Source organism: Pteropus alecto, unplaced genomic scaffold, assembly GCF_000325575.1.
Source record: "Pteropus alecto unplaced genomic scaffold, ASM32557v1 scaffold13, whole genome shotgun sequence".
Classification (NCBI taxonomy): Eukaryota; Metazoa; Chordata; class Mammalia; order Chiroptera; family Pteropodidae; genus Pteropus; species Pteropus alecto.
In genome coordinates this window covers 779,011-796,220 of record NW_006434373.1, presented here as the reverse complement: position 1 = coordinate 796,220, position 17,210 = coordinate 779,011, and the positions used below count along the sequence as shown (strand labels likewise).

At 37.8% G+C, this 17,210-nt stretch overlaps 2 protein-coding genes and 1 pseudogene across 5 annotated transcripts in view; 2 read left to right on the top strand and 1 right to left on the bottom strand.

Moving 5' to 3' along the window:
- PROZ (protein Z, vitamin K dependent plasma glycoprotein) overlaps positions 1-9,179 on the top strand; it is a 13,449-nt gene extending 4,270 nt beyond the window's left edge. Inside the window, exons 2-8 of the mRNA XM_006909350.3 lie at positions 942-1,105; positions 2,397-2,421; positions 2,993-3,106; positions 4,193-4,324; positions 4,683-4,768; positions 7,705-7,822; positions 8,665-9,179. Of these exons, the coding sequence (XP_006909412.1) occupies positions 942-1,105; positions 2,397-2,421; positions 2,993-3,106; positions 4,193-4,324; positions 4,683-4,768; positions 7,705-7,822; positions 8,665-9,179 (1,154 nt within the window). The remainder of the gene's footprint in view (positions 1-941; positions 1,106-2,396; positions 2,422-2,992; positions 3,107-4,192; positions 4,325-4,682; positions 4,769-7,704; positions 7,823-8,664) is intronic.
- On the top strand, positions 7,054-7,172 carry LOC112477840 (annotated as a pseudogene).
- Positions 9,180-10,716: 1,537 nt separating the features above from the next.
- Positions 10,717-17,210, bottom strand: part of PCID2 (PCI domain containing 2) — a 23,424-nt gene continuing 16,930 nt past the window's right edge. For 2 of the 4 annotated variants that reach the window (XM_025045019.1, XM_025045017.1), the window contains 7 exons: positions 16,180-16,255; positions 15,320-15,461; positions 14,012-14,112; positions 12,900-12,973; positions 12,557-12,682; positions 11,553-11,676; positions 10,717-11,200 (listed from right to left, as the gene is read on the bottom strand). In XM_025045019.1, the coding sequence (XP_024900787.1) occupies positions 11,111-11,200; positions 11,553-11,676; positions 12,557-12,682; positions 12,900-12,973; positions 14,012-14,112; positions 15,320-15,461; positions 16,180-16,255 (733 nt within the window). In that variant the 3' untranslated portion in view covers positions 10,717-11,110. The remainder of the gene's footprint in view (positions 11,201-11,552; positions 11,677-12,556; positions 12,683-12,899; positions 12,974-14,011; positions 14,113-15,319; positions 15,462-16,179; positions 16,256-17,210) is intronic. The other 2 variants (XM_025045018.1, XM_006909351.3) reach the window with 1 other exon arrangement.

Below are 17,210 nucleotides of genomic sequence, written 5' to 3'. Positions count from 1 at the left end.
CATCTCCAAGCCCCCTCATAACCACGTTGCCATCACCCACGGAATGTGAATAGGGATCCTACGTGCCACTTTCGGGCACATCTCCGAGACTTTCTCCACCTGCAGGCTGGCTGCACATGGAGCCACATGTGAGCAGCCACAGAGAAGAAGCCTAGGACTCAAATGTCGTTGTCGCGTGACGTACACCCAGCAGGAAGCAAAATTCTGTGTCTGAGTGGTTATGCATTGAGTCTACTTGTTACAATGCATTAGCCACACTGACTTTACACTCCTTGCCTTTGTCATAATATTCCTTCCTCTCCAGGAGTGATTCCCATCAAAAGTCAATTCAATTCTCAATGCCCATGTCAAAAGGCAGCAGTTTTCGTTCCTCCTTGCTCTGGGCAGAATTTATCCCTTTGTTTTAAGTCTATTAAACCTTTTAATGTGTGATATTATGATAGTTGTCCATCTGTTTGTCCAGGACAAAATCCTAAAATGTAGGGGTGGAGTCTGAGATTTCCATTTTTGTAATATCAAGCCTGCTACACCCTAGGTGCCAAATACAGCCTAAGCGAAAGAAGAAACAAATGAGCTGTTTCAAGTTAATGCTGACACCAGCCCAGTTGTGGGGACTTGACATGGTCCAGCCTCTCTGAGCCCCGGGTCGTCTCTCCATAAAATGTTAGCGTCTGCCCCTAATTCATCAGGGTGTCCATTCATTCAACAAAGATGAAGTGTACTTTCTCCATGTGTGCAGATGAGGGTGGGCCCTGCAGACATGAGGATGAGCAGACCCTTGAGGGCTGGATCTGGAGGGGACAGAAAAGGTGGCAGCCAGGCCACTGGCAGACGTCTGGTAGTCATAGCACCATGTACCCTGCCCCCCAGGAAACTGGTATTGAATTTTAGGGTAAGTCCATCCATGTTGACAATATCTACATTCTTATCTTGCTCCATAGTATTTCTTCCCCGCTCAAAAGCAAATGAAGTTCTGATACGATGGAAGCGTGCTGGCTCCTATCTTTTGGAAGAGTTCTTTGAGGGAAATTTGGAAAAAGAATGCTATGAAGAAATTTGTGTCTATGAAGAAGCAAGAGAAGTATTTGAAAATGACGTGACCACTGTATGTACCCCTCCCCCACCATGAACTTATACGCTTTCTGGTTATTCAAATTTCCACTGCCTTAGGGAGCCTAATTTCTTAAGAGACAGAGCTGAATAACCTGTTTGCTTACCTGTGAGGTTAATTTAATCTTAACTTTATAGATGTGGAAACAGAGACAGAATTCACATCTATTAAGTGGGGGACCCCTACTCCTAAACTTTTTCTTCAAATTAAGCAAATTGGCATATCAATTATTTACTTATCACAAACATCACTCAGCTTGCCATGACTCTGACAAAACAGTATTTTTAAGAGAGACCTAATTGTTTCAATATAACAAATTTTTAAGAAACAAAAATTTTCTCTAGGGAGCCTACATAGCAAGAAAATTTCATAATTTGGATTATAGTAATCTATAATTTGAATTAAAAGTGACTACGTGTATACTCTAAATGTAGGCAAACCATTCATACTTATAAGTTTATCAGAAGATAGAGAAGCAAGTCAAAATTTGTGTGTAAATATTTTAGAATGGTAAAATATTTAATAAAGATTTCCCAGTTTTACATATGAAAGTAGCAATATTTAAAGTTGATTTTGAATATCAACTTGTTTCTTTAATATATTTTAAAAATATTTTTTAAATCATAGATTCTTAAATGCTCATATATAAGGGAAGGCTTCTGAAATAGACAATTTTTTAATAAAACTAGGAGAAATTCAAACTTCTTGGTGAAGAGAAATTGTATTCTTAATTTGTGCTTGTGACATCATTCAGGTTGTTACACGTCCAAGTATGATTGGGGAGATACAATTACATGTTTACTTTCCAGGCTGTAATTCTGAGTAATTCTCCTAATTTTAGATACCCCTTACCCAAACTAACCTCCCACACACACATACACAATTTTAATTTTGTAATCATTGTTTAATTGGCTTATTAAAAAAATAAAAAGTGATGTAAATTTTTTATGTATACATCATGCCCTCTGTAAAGTAAGGACATGAAGACTGTAACCCTGGGGGAGCAAAAGGTGGCCTTGGGAGGCCGTGGTCATGGTTTTTGTCCCATGCCATAGACTGTTATTTTTCCTTCTTTGAATAGGTTACAGTAAATACATACTGAATAGGATATGTTCCATATATAGTAAATAGAACATTAAGTAAAGAATTTTACATTCTTCGTTTCAATCAGTATTCTCCTATTAAGTAGATAAAATTAACATTTTCTTATGTTTAAGTCTAACTTTAGGAGGAAAAAATAAAACAAATAACCTGCTTGCAACGTTTTTATGCTTTAATTTTACAGGACAGATTTTGGGAAAAGTATATGGGTAAGTGGTTTTCCTCAGCCTTGTCCAGGATTATTTCCTCTTCTTTATCCTTGAGATGGTAAGGCATTTGACTCTAGACAGCCAGTGAATTCCAGATTTTAAATCTTAGACTTCTGGACCCCTGACCCAAAGGAAGAGCCTGGCACTCCCTCCGCAAGAATGAAGACAGGGGTGGGAAAGTCCCTGCAGTCCCTCCAGGATCAGGGTGAAGCACCTGTGGGGCTGAGTGGCAGAGGCTGGAGGGTTCCCCACCCTGAGTGGCCCTCAGGTGTCCGTAGGCCCCACACTGAAGGGTCAGAACTTGGTTAAATTAAGGAAAGCGACAGCTCCCTTAGGCTTGGTAAAGATGTTGGGCATCCCTACAGGAGAAGTGCTGTTCAGCCAGTGATAGTCATGGTGACCACTCGACAAAGAAAGAAGGACTATGAGGGCTGGTCAGAGCCCGGGGGACGTATGTGGGGCACCTGGCAGCCTTCTTCAGCCTCCCGGTGTCCTGGGCAGTGGGGCCAAGGGATGTCAGGAGAGCCAAGATAATGCCACCTGCACAAGGATTTCACACCCTTCTCGGCAGGTGGCACTCCATGTATCTCCCAGCCCTGCCTCAACAACGGGTCGTGCCAAGACAACATCCGCACCTACACGTGCACCTGCTCCTCGGGCTATGAGGGCAGAGACTGCGCCTTTGGTGAGCCCCCACTAGCCCCCACCAGCCCCAACCTGCTCCAACCCACTCGAACTACACAGAGATGGGCTGCCGGGGGTGAGCAAAAGGGTACCCATGGGAACCAGTTCTAATTAAATTCTCCACTGGAAATCACATTCTGTGAACAGCATTCCTGTCTCACAAACACTCCTTCCCACGGTTTTCATTGCTTAGAGTCCCCTCTTCTTCCTCCCAAACCCACTCCCACTAAAACCATTTACAATCTAGACAGGTATTCCTGGAACCTGACCGATCCCAAGCAGGGGTGATGGGATCTGGAGGGTCAGTCTATAAGGGGGAGTCACATGTAGCCTGACTCAGAGGTAGGCATGGGTTCAAGACACTCCCTGCAGCTGAGATTTAGAGCTTCATGAACTAATATTCCTTAAATACAAATAAAGTAAATGCAAAATTTACTTGTAGGGGTAGGGAGAAACCAAATTCCTATCAGTAATGATCAGATACGTAAATAAATTCACTTAATCCTCTCAATGCAGTCAATTTTCCGGGGGAAAATATTACTTCCAGCCCTATGTCTCCTCTGAAATCCAGCTTTCTACTCCAACTGCCTCCTTGAGAGCCCTACATAATGTTTTGCAGACATCCCAAACTTAACATATGCCAAAGCAAGGTTTTAATCTGTACCCCACACATCCCTCCTGCCATCCCAGCTGCTCAACCGCCCACATGGGGTCACACTAGACCCCTCCCATCCCACAACCCCACCTCAGAGAGCCATTTAAAGAGTATAGTTATTGTAGTGGAAGTGAAATATGATAAGTGCATACATACAGCTAGAAAAATAGACAGATACCTTTGCAATATGTATGCAGATACTCCCAAGACCAAATTACATTTTCTGAGGACAAAGACAAAGGTTGCCACTCACTGAACCTTTGCTATCTCCATGCACAGTCCTGAATACGAAATGCTTATATGAGCAGCCAAAAATTTCAAAAGAATGAGAATATTTTAAGTGAAAAACCAGAACCCCAAGGCACAAGGAGATTCAAAAACGATTATTTCCATGTTAGCATCGTCTGTTTTGCCCCTTTGCTTCCTCTTCAGCTAAAAATGAATGTCACCCATTGAGGACTGATGGTTGTCAACACTTTTGCCACCCGGGACAGGAATCCTACATGTGCAGCTGTGCTAAGGGGTATAAACTGGACCAGGATCACAAATCGTGCATTCCGCATGGTGAGTTCTCCATCAAATGAGAAATGAGAAAAGATGGTCTCTCTCTTCCTTCAGTTCCCATCCACACACCCCCCCTCCTTCTCTATAATAGTTTGAAAGGTCATCTCTTCTATTTGTGATGAGGAGTCGTGGTCTTTGCCTCCACACTGAAGCTTGCCTGGATCATAGCAGTATCTTAGCTAACCCACAAACACCAAGAGCAGGTGATTTCATTTCACTATGCTCTGTGCCTACATGAGCTATCTCAAAATAATGTGCATGAAAGAATCAGATTCAAGTAGTTGGAATCATGGATAAAACCCTATGTTTGACTTGAAAAGCACTGATTTTTCTTCTCATGTTGTTACCACTTATGAAGAGAAGTGTGCATGTGGAATCTTGAATTCTAAATACATCATGACGCCCCCAAAAAGCAACTGGAATCTTCACATTTTCCCATGGCAGGTAAGAGAAACATTTTATAAACATATTTTGATTTTTTCTTACAAATCTCACCCTATTTGTCATTCCATCTTCTTTGCCAAACAAATAGAAACGTGATGACTAAGAGGAGTCATGGTTTAGATGAACTATTTACTAATCTCGACATCACACATGAAAGCACTTTCCAATGCTGAATTCACAACTTCGTCTGTCTTCATTCTTTGCACCCAATAAAAACATGTAGTTTTATTTGCAGCCACACAGGGCCTTTCTTATGGAGTTCAAACTATTCTCAATGTCATATCTCTCAGAACATAAGCATCCTCAAGGTGCACTCGGGTGTTTGAGTTGACCTCAGGGAAGGCAGAAGGCCAGAGTTCAGGACACAGGCTCCACTCCCCAGCCACCTGGCTGAAACTCCTGCTCCCTTATTGTGTGCAGGCAATTTCTCTTCTTCGGCATTCATTTTTATTTTTCGGTTTCCCGCCTTTTGATTCGTTTGGAAGTTAAACATTCTATTTCTATTTAATGGTTACTCTCGACATTTAAAAAGTCATTTTTAACCTAACAATATAAAAAGTTAGTATTTTATACCCCCCTCCCTAAATTATTTCAAGCACCTCATGCTAGGCCCATCTGCTATTTGACTAGTATTTATTCTCTTCTTGCTTTTTTACTAATTTTACAAAATAAGTATTATTATTTTCATTATTATTATGATTTAAGCACCATTGTGGGTTTTAATTTACCTGTTTTCCATTTTCCTTTCATCTCAGGACTCTAATGAAGATCATCTTCTGCCTTAAGTACATATACTCTTTACAATAGAATATAAGCCACATATGTAAATGAAATTTCCTATTAGTCACACCAATAAATCAGATTAAATGAATTTTGATAAAGTATTTTATATACCCCAATGTTTAAACACTATTATTTCAACACATATTTAAAAATTGAGATATTTGCATTTTTTCTTCATTACTAAATCTTTGACGTCTGAGATTTTTGTTGTTGTTGTTGTTTTACTTGGAACATATCCAGATTTGGACCAATCACATCTTGAATGCTCAATAACCACATGTGACTACCGTATTGGGCAGCAGAGCTTTAGAAGTTTCTTTTATGAGGGGCTGTGTGTGTGTGTAACACTTTTATTTCACCCTGATGCTTACAAGCCAGTTTAGCCGAGCAGAATCACTCGGCTGCTGCATGGACAGATGATTGAATAGAGCTCAGTGACTATAGTAATAATCCAGATTTGAAAGGAAGCTGAGTGAAAGGAGATAAAGTGATGGAAAGGAAGGGACAAAACCAGAAATGGTCTAGTAATCAGCTGGTGAACTTTGCTTTATCGTGTTGCCTTTCCTCCTTAAGCTTTCTAAGGCCCATTATTCATACTCACATTCTTATCATCATCTGCCCATCAGTGCACTAAGGCAAGCTTCAGAATATGGGTGAGAGGAAGCTGATGAATGGATAACTGTGTGCAGTCAAGCCCTCATGAATGACGGTGGTGGTCTAGTTCTGCCAAACACACCATCTTGTTTCCCTGTCCACTTGAGGGAATCTTAGTTGCCATTTTCACCTACAGAATTAATGTTAGTACCAATGAGACTAAGAGCTATGACCTGTGAGGTGAGCATTCTCTATATACAAACCAAATGTGCCTGGAGACACATTGATTAAGGCAATACTATTAGATTTTAATTCTGGTACAATAAACAGTACTGAAGTTATTTAATGGAATTAACTGACCTAGTAGAGTTGAAAATTATTTTTAGAACTTGTTTCTTACATTCTAGATAAGAAATTGGCACTGCATTTCACTGAATTTTACAAGTGTAGCTGACTAAAGCTGAAAATGTTATCTTCCCTCAAACTTGGTTTTATCCACCTATAAAAAGATAATATGAGTTGTAGTGAGGATTCAAGCTAGTGTACCTGACTCATGTAAGTAGTCAATAAATGGCAACTATTATTAATAAACACTTAAGATTTCCAAAAATGAGGCTACATTAAATTTAAAAAACTCTTTTATACTTTGCTTAGCATTTCTCATTTTATTAAGCTACTGAAAATTGCAATAATTAACATTTCTTGAGCCAGCACCTGTGCTATGTCAGTACATACTTTATTTCACTTAATATTCAAAATAACCTCACATGTTTTATATTCCTGGTAATAGTCTTTGCTCTAAAATCTCCCTTGTCTGGTATTAGACACTTCAGTTATTGATTAGTGTTAGCATGCAATGTTTTTCTCAATATTCTATACTATATTTTATATTTAAAGTGTATGTTTTAGTCTATGGCCATGATACCCTGAACAAGCCCGATCCCATCTGATATCAGAAGCTAAGCAGGGTCGGGCCTGGTTAGCACTTGGATGGGAGACCACCTAGGATGATCAGGTACTGTAGGCGTAAAAAAAAATAAGGGATTGTAAACTGATAAGGTCCTTGCAATCTGTGAGGTCAACCAAGGGTTGCCTCACCTAAAAAAAATTTAAAAAATAAAATAAAAATTTTATGTTTTATAGGCACTATATAGTTGGCTTTCAATTTTATCCGAACTGACAAATTCCTGCCCTTTAATTGGGGTATTTAGATCATCTTATATTTATTTAGTTAGGTTTATATCCATACTTTTGCTATTGGTTTTCTATTTTCCCATTTGCTTTTTCTATTTTTCTTTTTCTGTCTTCTATTGGATTATTTATATGTATTTTTATGATTCCATTTTACCTTCTTTGTTGGCTTATTACCTAGCATTGTTTAGTGGCTGATTTATAATACAGTGTAGATCTTTGGTTTATCACAGGCTATTCTATCTGAAGCTGTTATCACAGTCCTTCACTGGCTGTCTTTGGAGCGCCCATATTCTTAACCACTAGACTATACTGCCCCTAATTCCGCAAATTGTCACTAGCAATTTACTGTGTTTTGGTTTTTTAAGGTGAAACTAACAAATTCCAAAGGAAAAGACTTTTGTGGTGGCGTTATAATACAGGAAAATTTTGTACTGACAACAGCAAAATGTTCACTGTTACACAGAAATATTAGTGTGAAAACAAGTAAGTATTTTAGCATTTATTTTTATAAGATCACATTGGAGAAAAAACTATCCTATATAGAAATGAAAATTTAAAAACTAGAATTGTGTTTCTAATGCAATACATAACTGAATTTAGCTTCAATACTGAGACACTGATAAAATCAGAAAACATATGTAAAAGACCTAGCAGAATGTCTGGGCATATCAAGCAGGCAAATGCTAGCATTTATTCTAAGGAGGGAATCACAGCCAATAAAAATAAAACAATGCTGAAATGGTATGAGAGATAGATAATTGGCTGAAAATCAGACAATATGGGTTCAGATCCCCCTCTGCTACCCAAGACCATTGCTGTGATGTGGGACTCACCACACAACTCGTCTACGCCCAGTTCCTATTAGTGAAAACTGGGCAGTGATCTCTATACTGTAGGGACGTTGCGAAAGTTCAATGATAATTTGTGAAAGTGCTCTATGATGATTCTGAAGAACTTTGAGTATATTTTATTCCACAACCTTGAATATTTTTCAGTCAACAAAATGTTAGCCTGAAGAACTACTTCCAAACACCCAAGTTTTAATTAATGTGTTGATTTCTTCATACTTTTTTGACCATTTCACCAAAACCCCCAAAATAGCTCATTTTAATTTCTTTTAGAGTATGAGGCAAGACCATGAGAATTAGTTGAAATACTTCACTCTGAGTTCCCTTTCAATCCATAGATGAAAGGAGATCAGTGCAATTAGCCATGGCACGTTTTACCATGCCTCGCCTCTGCCTTGACACATGGCTCACTGAGGAATTAATTAGTCTATTATTATTTTTGCAACCTTGAAAATCAGCTATTGTCCATTATTTCAGATTTTCACAGAACAAGCAAGGACCCACTGATGATTGAGGTAAAGAGCGTCCACGTGCACATGAGGTACGAGGAAGAGACGGGGGACAATGACATTTCCCTATTGGAGCTGGTGCTGCCCATTCAATGCCCGGATGTGGGGCTCCCCATCTGCATGCCCGAGAGAGACTTCATGGAGCGCATCCTCATGCCGGGGACAGGGGGACTCCTCGTTGGTTGGACATTCAATGGCTCTGAGCTGGGCAACACGCCGATGCAGATGCCAGTCACACACATGGACAGCAAGGAGTGTGGCAGAGACTTTAATGTGACAGTCACGACAAGGACATACTGTGAGAGGGGAGCAGCAGCTGGAGTGGTGCAGTGGGCGGAAGGCAGTATAGTTACCAGAAAACACAAAGGCACTTGGTTCCTGACGGGGATTCTATGCTCGGCACCCACAGAACAGTATGGACATGCATTTCTTCTCACCAAGGTTTCAAGATATTCACTCTGGTTTAGACAAATCATGAAGTGACTAAACTCAGCTAACCAGAAAGAATAAAATATGTGGTGGGACTCCAAATTTTAACTGCAAGCATGGAGATAAATTGAAATTTCACAGCAAAATGGCTGTGACAGTTTCAGAACCCATTCGGTCTATAAACTGTTGGTTATCACTTATGAGATCATTAGTGTTGTGACAGTTCTTTCCTTGGGACTTTTTATTTCAACAGAGACCTTAACAGAATGGGAGATATATTAAATAATAAAAACACATCGCTCAGTCATAAAAGCCCAGTTTCTTAAAACCCTCAACTTATCCAAGTCTAATGCTTTCTGATGCTATCGAGTCAATAAACGTAGCTTAATCTAACAACATACAATGAGTGTATGTCTTTAGGATGGAAGCTTCTAAGAACTGCTAGTTATAGACAAAAGTGGCCTCATAGTTGTGCCAGGTTCACTGATTGCCATTGTGAGTGAAAGGACTGCGCAGTGTTAGAAGCAGCAATTAGGAGAGAGTCAGCATGGGAAAAGAAAATAATACTGAGAGGAATACCATATAGAGACAGTTGTAAAGGATCAGGAAGCACAAGAGGTTGAAAGACAGAAAATGTGAGGCCTTTAAACAGAGCTGTGTGCCTGGAGAGGTTCTTCCCGTGGAGGGAAAACTCCCACAGGTTCCAGGGAGTCACTGGATCGGAGCCAGCACTGAGCCTCTCAACTCTGCTACTGAACCAGCTGACTCTCAGTTGTTTCACACTTTCGTGGCATTCTCCTGGGCTCTAAATGGGGTAATAATAGCATCTACCAAACAGGGCTGAGTTAAGCACTGCAACAGTATTGAATCACAGTGATTATCTATTATCATCATGAAGACTGCAACTTCAACGCAGTAAAGAGAACTCAAGGGCAGCCCCAAACAGTGCTTCCCTGAAGACCAGAACTCCACGCGGGGTACGAGTTTGTGCCGAAATGAAAAGTGAGAGCAAATGGATATAAATGTTTAAGTTAATCTCTTAACTCTTATTTAAGGAAGTAGCAAAACTGCTTAACTAAGTGCATATATTTCCAATCTCTCCGTTTCCTTGAGCGAAATAAAAAAGCCTCTACAGGCTAAGTGCTCTGTAGACCTGCAGACGGGGTGGAGAGAGGGCAGTTCTTTCTCCAGAAGCACATGCAAGGATGATGGTGGTCTGCCGGAGCCTCATTATACAGAGTTGTTGAAGAGAAGATTTTTTTAAGGGATTAAAACAGTGAGTCAATTTAAACATTCTTTTGACTAAAATACAGGGAGTTTAAACACAATCCAGATTTTTAAGTTTAACAGTTCTTAAACACATTAAGTATCTTTCATTTCTGATACTATTCTTTAACCTCAGAATTAAACTTTTTTTTTTTTTTTGCCAATCTGCAGATGTGCTGGCCACCCATTTCTCTGAAAGGAACTTGGTAAAGATAAATATGTTAATCTAACGCAAACTAATGGTGAGGGCAGTGGAGGAACAAGAATGAATTTTAAAGTCGTAGCAACATTTGATATCCCAAAAGATATAATAAAGAATATGCCATTTGTATAAATTCAGGATGTCTTTTTTATAGAAAGAATTATATCAAAAGTTACAAAGAACCAATTATGAACAATACTTTTGGAGAAGTAAACTATAGCTGCCTTAGAGACAGAGCCTCCTTCACAGAAGTTTCACCAACACTCCAGAGCCAAAGGAGGAGTCTGCAATGTCTGAAAAAGCAAATTCCAGGTCTCCGTGAAGATGACATTAGTCATGAGTGACGATGGAGATTTTAACATGTCCAGGTATGCTGGCAAATTCAGTTTCAGCATCCTTAGGAAAAGAGTCCCAGAGAGATTCTGGCTGCAGAGAATAAAGCCATGGCACAGGACTGATTTCATCAGCATGATAAAAAACTAGAGGAGCATGCTCCTTCGCAGGACTGTTTTCACATTCAACACACTGTAGACAGCGGAGGGAATGGGTTTTGCTTGCTAACAACTAGCTTCTGATGCTGATGTGATATATAGCCTTTAATGTGACCCTGTAGGAAAGAAAGAGAGGGTTGGCTTGTGTTTCTCTGTCACATCACTGATTAGTCTCATGGCATAAGCATTCTTCCCAATCGCAGTGCAATTCAAGTCATTCGGAAGACAATGAACAAACACATATATGATGGAGAATAAAGAAATATATATTATATTTACCCACCCATGCCCTATAAAACTCTCTGAATATCACGGTATTTCCTGGGATAAAATTAGTTCTATCAGAAAATATCTTCACAAAAACAAAGGGCCAGATAACAACTTTAACACCATTACATCAAAGCTTCACATTCTAGACTAAGTCCTACTGGAAGGAACTGCTTCAACTGAACCAAAGAGCTCACACACCATGTATATCAGGTTGGCCAGAATACACTGGACTTCATCGATGTCCACATCTTCCACTTGCATGAATTTCAAGGCAACTAGAAAAGCATCCAGAGATAACTGATGTGTTTTGAGTAACAAGTACCTGGAAGAGGAAAACAAGAGGTCTACACCAGTTACCAACAGAATGCAAGTACTTTGAAGGTTAAGAAAAGGTACTGAGTCAGCAGAAAACACATCTAATCAACCACTGTTCAAAATTAATGAAAAAGTCTTCCACCTATTAGATACACTCTAAAAATAAGAACTATTAAATATAATTTTTACTTTCATTTTAAAAAAACCACTAAGTATAAATATAATTTTTTATATTTACTATTTCATTGAATCTAAGATGCATATATTTTCACATTTTAATAGCTCTGAAATTGGAATGTACTGTAAAATGGATAGTGTTTTATGGGTTTGATGAAATATAGTCCTTTTTATTTTTGATATACTACCCGCAGCTATAAAAAGTCTGCCTTTGTTCAAAGTTTAATCCTGTTGGGACTAGGTCTTAGAGAAGAGTCAACTTCTAGTGTTGCATGAAAAAAAATAAGTGCAGAATTCGACTTTCTGACAAATAAGAGTGGCAGGGGGAAGTTTAGTTGATTATGAAAAAAAGAACAATTAGTCCCACACACTCTGATAAAATGTGAAATATTTGATTCTTAGGGCTGCATTTAAAAATATTTGTTACAAAGCTCTTTTACCACACATAACCTGTTATTCCTCCCATGAATGAGCCTTTACTCACTCACCTGTGCGGCACCAACGCCCATGCGGCAGTAGGCAGGCCAGGGAGGTTTTTTTATTTTATTCCATGTAATTAAAGGACAAGTGATGGGACCTTGACTGCACAGAGTGACATCCCCATCTCAGAAGACACAGCACCTATTACTGTACAGTTTTCATAACCTGACAACTCTACTGTATGTGTCATACTGAGTTTAAACTTATTAAAAAGAAAATACTTTGCTTACACTTTCTTAAAAAGATTCCTGTAGGTGATGATCTTCAGCTTTTCAAGGATAAGGAAGATACCACAGCGAATAAAAAAGGTCTCATGTTTCGTCAGAGCTTCATTCAATAGAAGGAGGTTGCCTTCACTAGGTGATAGGAGAAAGATGTGCAAGCATGGTCACAAAAGAAAATCCCAGGACGAGATCACATCAAAAAGCAATTAGTTTTCCCACAAAGTGAGTACAATTCTTATATTTATATTGTATTTATATTATTAAAATATACATTTATGTTTTATTAAATATAAGATTCTTAACTTTATATTGTAAAAGATCCCGAATGGAAAAGGATAAAATACTCTACCTTACAGCTTTGGTTACTTCAGCAAACTGCATGAGATGATACTTTTTCAAAAGCTCAATGGTTGGCATATGACCCTAAGACAAAGAGTTAATTCCCCAGATTAAGAATTTTTAACAGAATTGTTTTTGATAAAATTCTGTTAAGAATTTTTAACAGAATTGTTTTTGATAAAATTTTAACAGAATTGTTTTTGATAAAATTGTTTTTGATAAAATTCAAGGAATTAAGTTTTAAAGACTTACGACCTTGGTTTATTAGAATTTCTTCTTAAGTAGCTGAACAAGGATTAAAAATATCGAAGTATACTAGTTAAAAAACAAACACTGGTCTAGAAATCAGAAAACCTGAGTATAATGCAGTTTTGTCACTCAGTTACACATGACCCTGATTTTGACCTTCTCATGTCTCTTAACCTTTATATCACAGGAGGGGAGTGATAACGGAAGAAATACTAGTATAAGATATAGGAATACAGAAACATCTTCTAAAAGAATAAGCTAAAAAATTTAAACTGGTTGTTTCTGTGAAGCAGGGAGAAGAGGGGAAGGATAGGTACGACATTGTTGCTTGTCCATTACAAGCTATCCTGAACTATTTAAGTTTTAACCAAATGTGTGTATTAAGATAATTTTTTAGAAAATTTTAAATAGGAGGAAGGAAAGCTCTAACTAACACTTTTAGTCAATCAACATGCTAGTTATTTCTCATTGTTTTTCAGGTATCAAAAATAACTTCTGGTGATCAAATAAGATACTGTAGATAGGCTGAAATGATATTTTTCTTTCTTGGCTAGTCCATTCCTATTAATTTTGATTTTTAGGGGGAAAAGAAATAATATGTACTTATTTTATTTGCCTTACATACATTAAACTCTTGAGTTAGGTACTTTACAGAGAAAGGAAACTCAGACAAAGCCTTTCTAGAAGGATGTGGAAGTGTCAACATGAAGATACAGGTTTCAGGCTACACACAAGCTACTCTTCCTCTGCTTTGGGGTGTGCTCATATGCAACTCAAATTGTGATCAACTACATACCATCTGCTGTATTTTAAAAAGTCTATCAACTTCTTCAAAGCAATAGGATCTATAAGAATAGTGTAACAATCACTCACCAACAGCATTTTTACTGGAAGTAAATATATCAGAATCATCCTTTTGTTCTTCTGACTTAAACGATGACAGTGCTCAAAGGCAAAGGATAGGTACTCCTCGGCTGCAGAGACACCATCCAAAGTCAGACCAACAGCATCTGATCAGGCTTTATATACTCTACATATTATGAAGTTACTGAAGTTCCCTCCCTGCTTCTTATTCTACTATTTATCCTTATACAAATGGCTCTGAAGTTTTCAGAAACTATAAATATCTACCATTAATACTTATAATTTTTTGCTGTTAAGATATTCAAAACTACAACTCAATGAATCTTCAGATGAAAAACATATCAATACCTTAATAGACTTCAATAGAATATAATTTAAAAGCTTCTATTCTTATTTTAAGGGAAAAAAGTAGCAACGGGGAATAATCAAAAAAAGTCCTTCTTCAAAAGCCTTGGATCTATGAAAATGTTTGTAAAAAAGAAAAAGTTGGTCTGTATAAGGCTACAGAAAAAAAAAAAGTGATTATTATGAAAGAGCTGTTATTTTTGTTATCAGAGAATCCATGATATAATACATGGAAAGAAAAGTGATTTTATGTATCTTGTATTGCCTGAAGTTATGCTGTTCCACGTGCAAATGGCTCTCGAAGAAGTGCGTTTAAAAAGTCTGGTCTGAGTATAATAAAAGAGGTCATAAAGAACCACCTCATGCCAGCTAATCAAAAAGTTTAAAAAGAAAAAAAATGGCTTCATATTCTTGATAAAGTTAATGGTATAAACTACATAATAATATAATTTCATGAAAGCACCACTCTGATGGAATGAATGACGTCATCATCCATGGCTACAAACTCCAAAGATAACAAAAGTCCAAGGACACAGTCCACTGTTTGCTTAGGCACCCCACGTGGGATTTCTAAGCCGCAAGTAGGCAGCTGAGCTAACTGCTGCCCCAATCTCCATGTCCCATGTCAACATGAGCAGCACAGACAAAGGGAGGAAACAATTACTTATATTGAATACCAAGAATACTTGTGCTTAATTACTTCACACAAAAAAAGATGTTCATGAGAACTGAGACTCTGACATGTATTTCAGAGACCCAGAATGGATTAAGAAACTTCAACTAAAACTTTCCTTTTATTTAACCAACTTTAGTGTCAAAAATAAACAACAAAAAAATATAACTTAGACTTGGTTTATACCTATATTCCACTTGAATAATAAAATGCAGTAATTGTATTCTATAAAACTATATCACATATGTTGTTCCGAATGCTATGTCTTTAAAATATTAGAAAAAAGATTAACAACATACCTTGCTTAAAGTCACTATCGAACATGGCCTTCCGTCCAACATAGTACCTGTATGTCACTCTCTGTGCAGTGCTGTAATCATCTTTCAGGTTTGAGCTGTCGATGGCTCTGATTAGGGGTTTACACAAATGGAGTTTGTTGATCTACAATAAACAGCAATCTACTTAAAATATTTTTTTTTAAAAAAAGGCAGGACAAATAAACTACTTTACTAAGCATCTGCCCCCTTAAACAGAGAATTACAAAACCCATACATCATTAAAATTATTTAATACTAAAAACGAAAACACAAACTGCATAGCACAGATTATATCCACTTTAGAAGGCCCTAAAAAGTGCTTCAGAGAGAGTTGCTTCCAGGGCAGATGTGCCCCGTGAATGAAAGGCCCACCCAGAGGGGCCAGGTCCTAGATGCTGGTATGTGACAGAGCTACTCTTCACCTGGCTGACTTCATGTAGCAAAAAATGATTTCTTCACTCATCCTACATGTTCATCTGTTCTATTACAATTCCAGGTATACAGCTCTAGAGTGAAGCCCCTCACTTAAAGCCCAGTTCTACCACATCAGGCACGCTGCTTAGTATGTGGGTGCCTTAGTTCCCCTTGGAGCCAACAGAACTTACCTCATAGGGTTGAGATTTAAATAAGACGATACATGTGAAGCATTTATAATACTGCCTTGTACTTGGCAAGCGCTCAACAAATGTTAGCTTTTAGGATTATAAAGATGGTTAGGTAATGACCATCTCCCAAGCAATACCAGGGAGGCCAGCTGATAATTAATAGAAATGGTATCTGGGAACATAGGGAGAAAGAAAATTTATTAAGCTATATTATGAACTATTGAAACAGAAGCATACCTTAAAGTAAATCTTGAATAACTGATTCACCAGAAACAGCATCCCCCACTTCTTAGAATCCTCTATACCAGCACGACTATGGGAAAATAATTTTTATAAAGTTACATAGGAAATCAAAATTTTATTTATAAATCACAAAATAAACTGCCTAAACAAATTAATATCTTGAGATAGAATCCCACAGCTTAACTCATATGCATGAAATAACCTTATGAAAGAAGATGTCTTGTCTAATGGAGCAAATTGAAAAAAACCAAACAAGGAGTTCTTACTCCAGTTAAATATTTGTGCAAAACACTTCGCCTCCCCCTGCCGCAGCTGAAAACTGCTTAGTTTGCAGCGATATTATGTAAAAAAACTGATTGTTATAAAGCATTTTTAAGAAACAAAAAGTATTTTCTCTTACCATTACAACAAAATGAATTATTAAAATACACGACATGGATAAATCTCAAAAAGAGCACGACACAGAGCACATACTGGGTGGGTCTATTTATATGAAGTTACCAAACAGACAGAACTAATCTACAGTGAAAAAAATGCAGAACTATGGTGAGGAATTGCCTGAGGAGGGTGAATGACGAAAATTTCTATGGCGATGGTAATGTCCTATATCTCAATAGGGGTTTGGATTATACAAGTGTATGTACTTGTCAAAACTCAGCATATACACTGCAACAAAAAGAATAAAATACCTAAGAATAAATCTAACAAAACATGTGAAGGATCTATACAATGAAAACTGTAAGACCTTATTAAAAGAAATCAAAGAAGATACAAAGAAATGGAAAGATATTCAGTGTTCTTAGATTGGAAGAATCAAAATAGTTAAAAATGACCATATTATCTAAGCATTATACAGATTTAATACAATCTCCAACAAAATCCCATTGGCATTTCTTAAAGAAATAGAACAAAAAATCATCAGATTTGTATAGAAGCACAAAAGACCCCGAAGTGCCAAAGCCATCCTGAGAAAAAAGAACGACGCTGGAGGCATCACTCTGCCCAACTTCAAATTATACTACAAA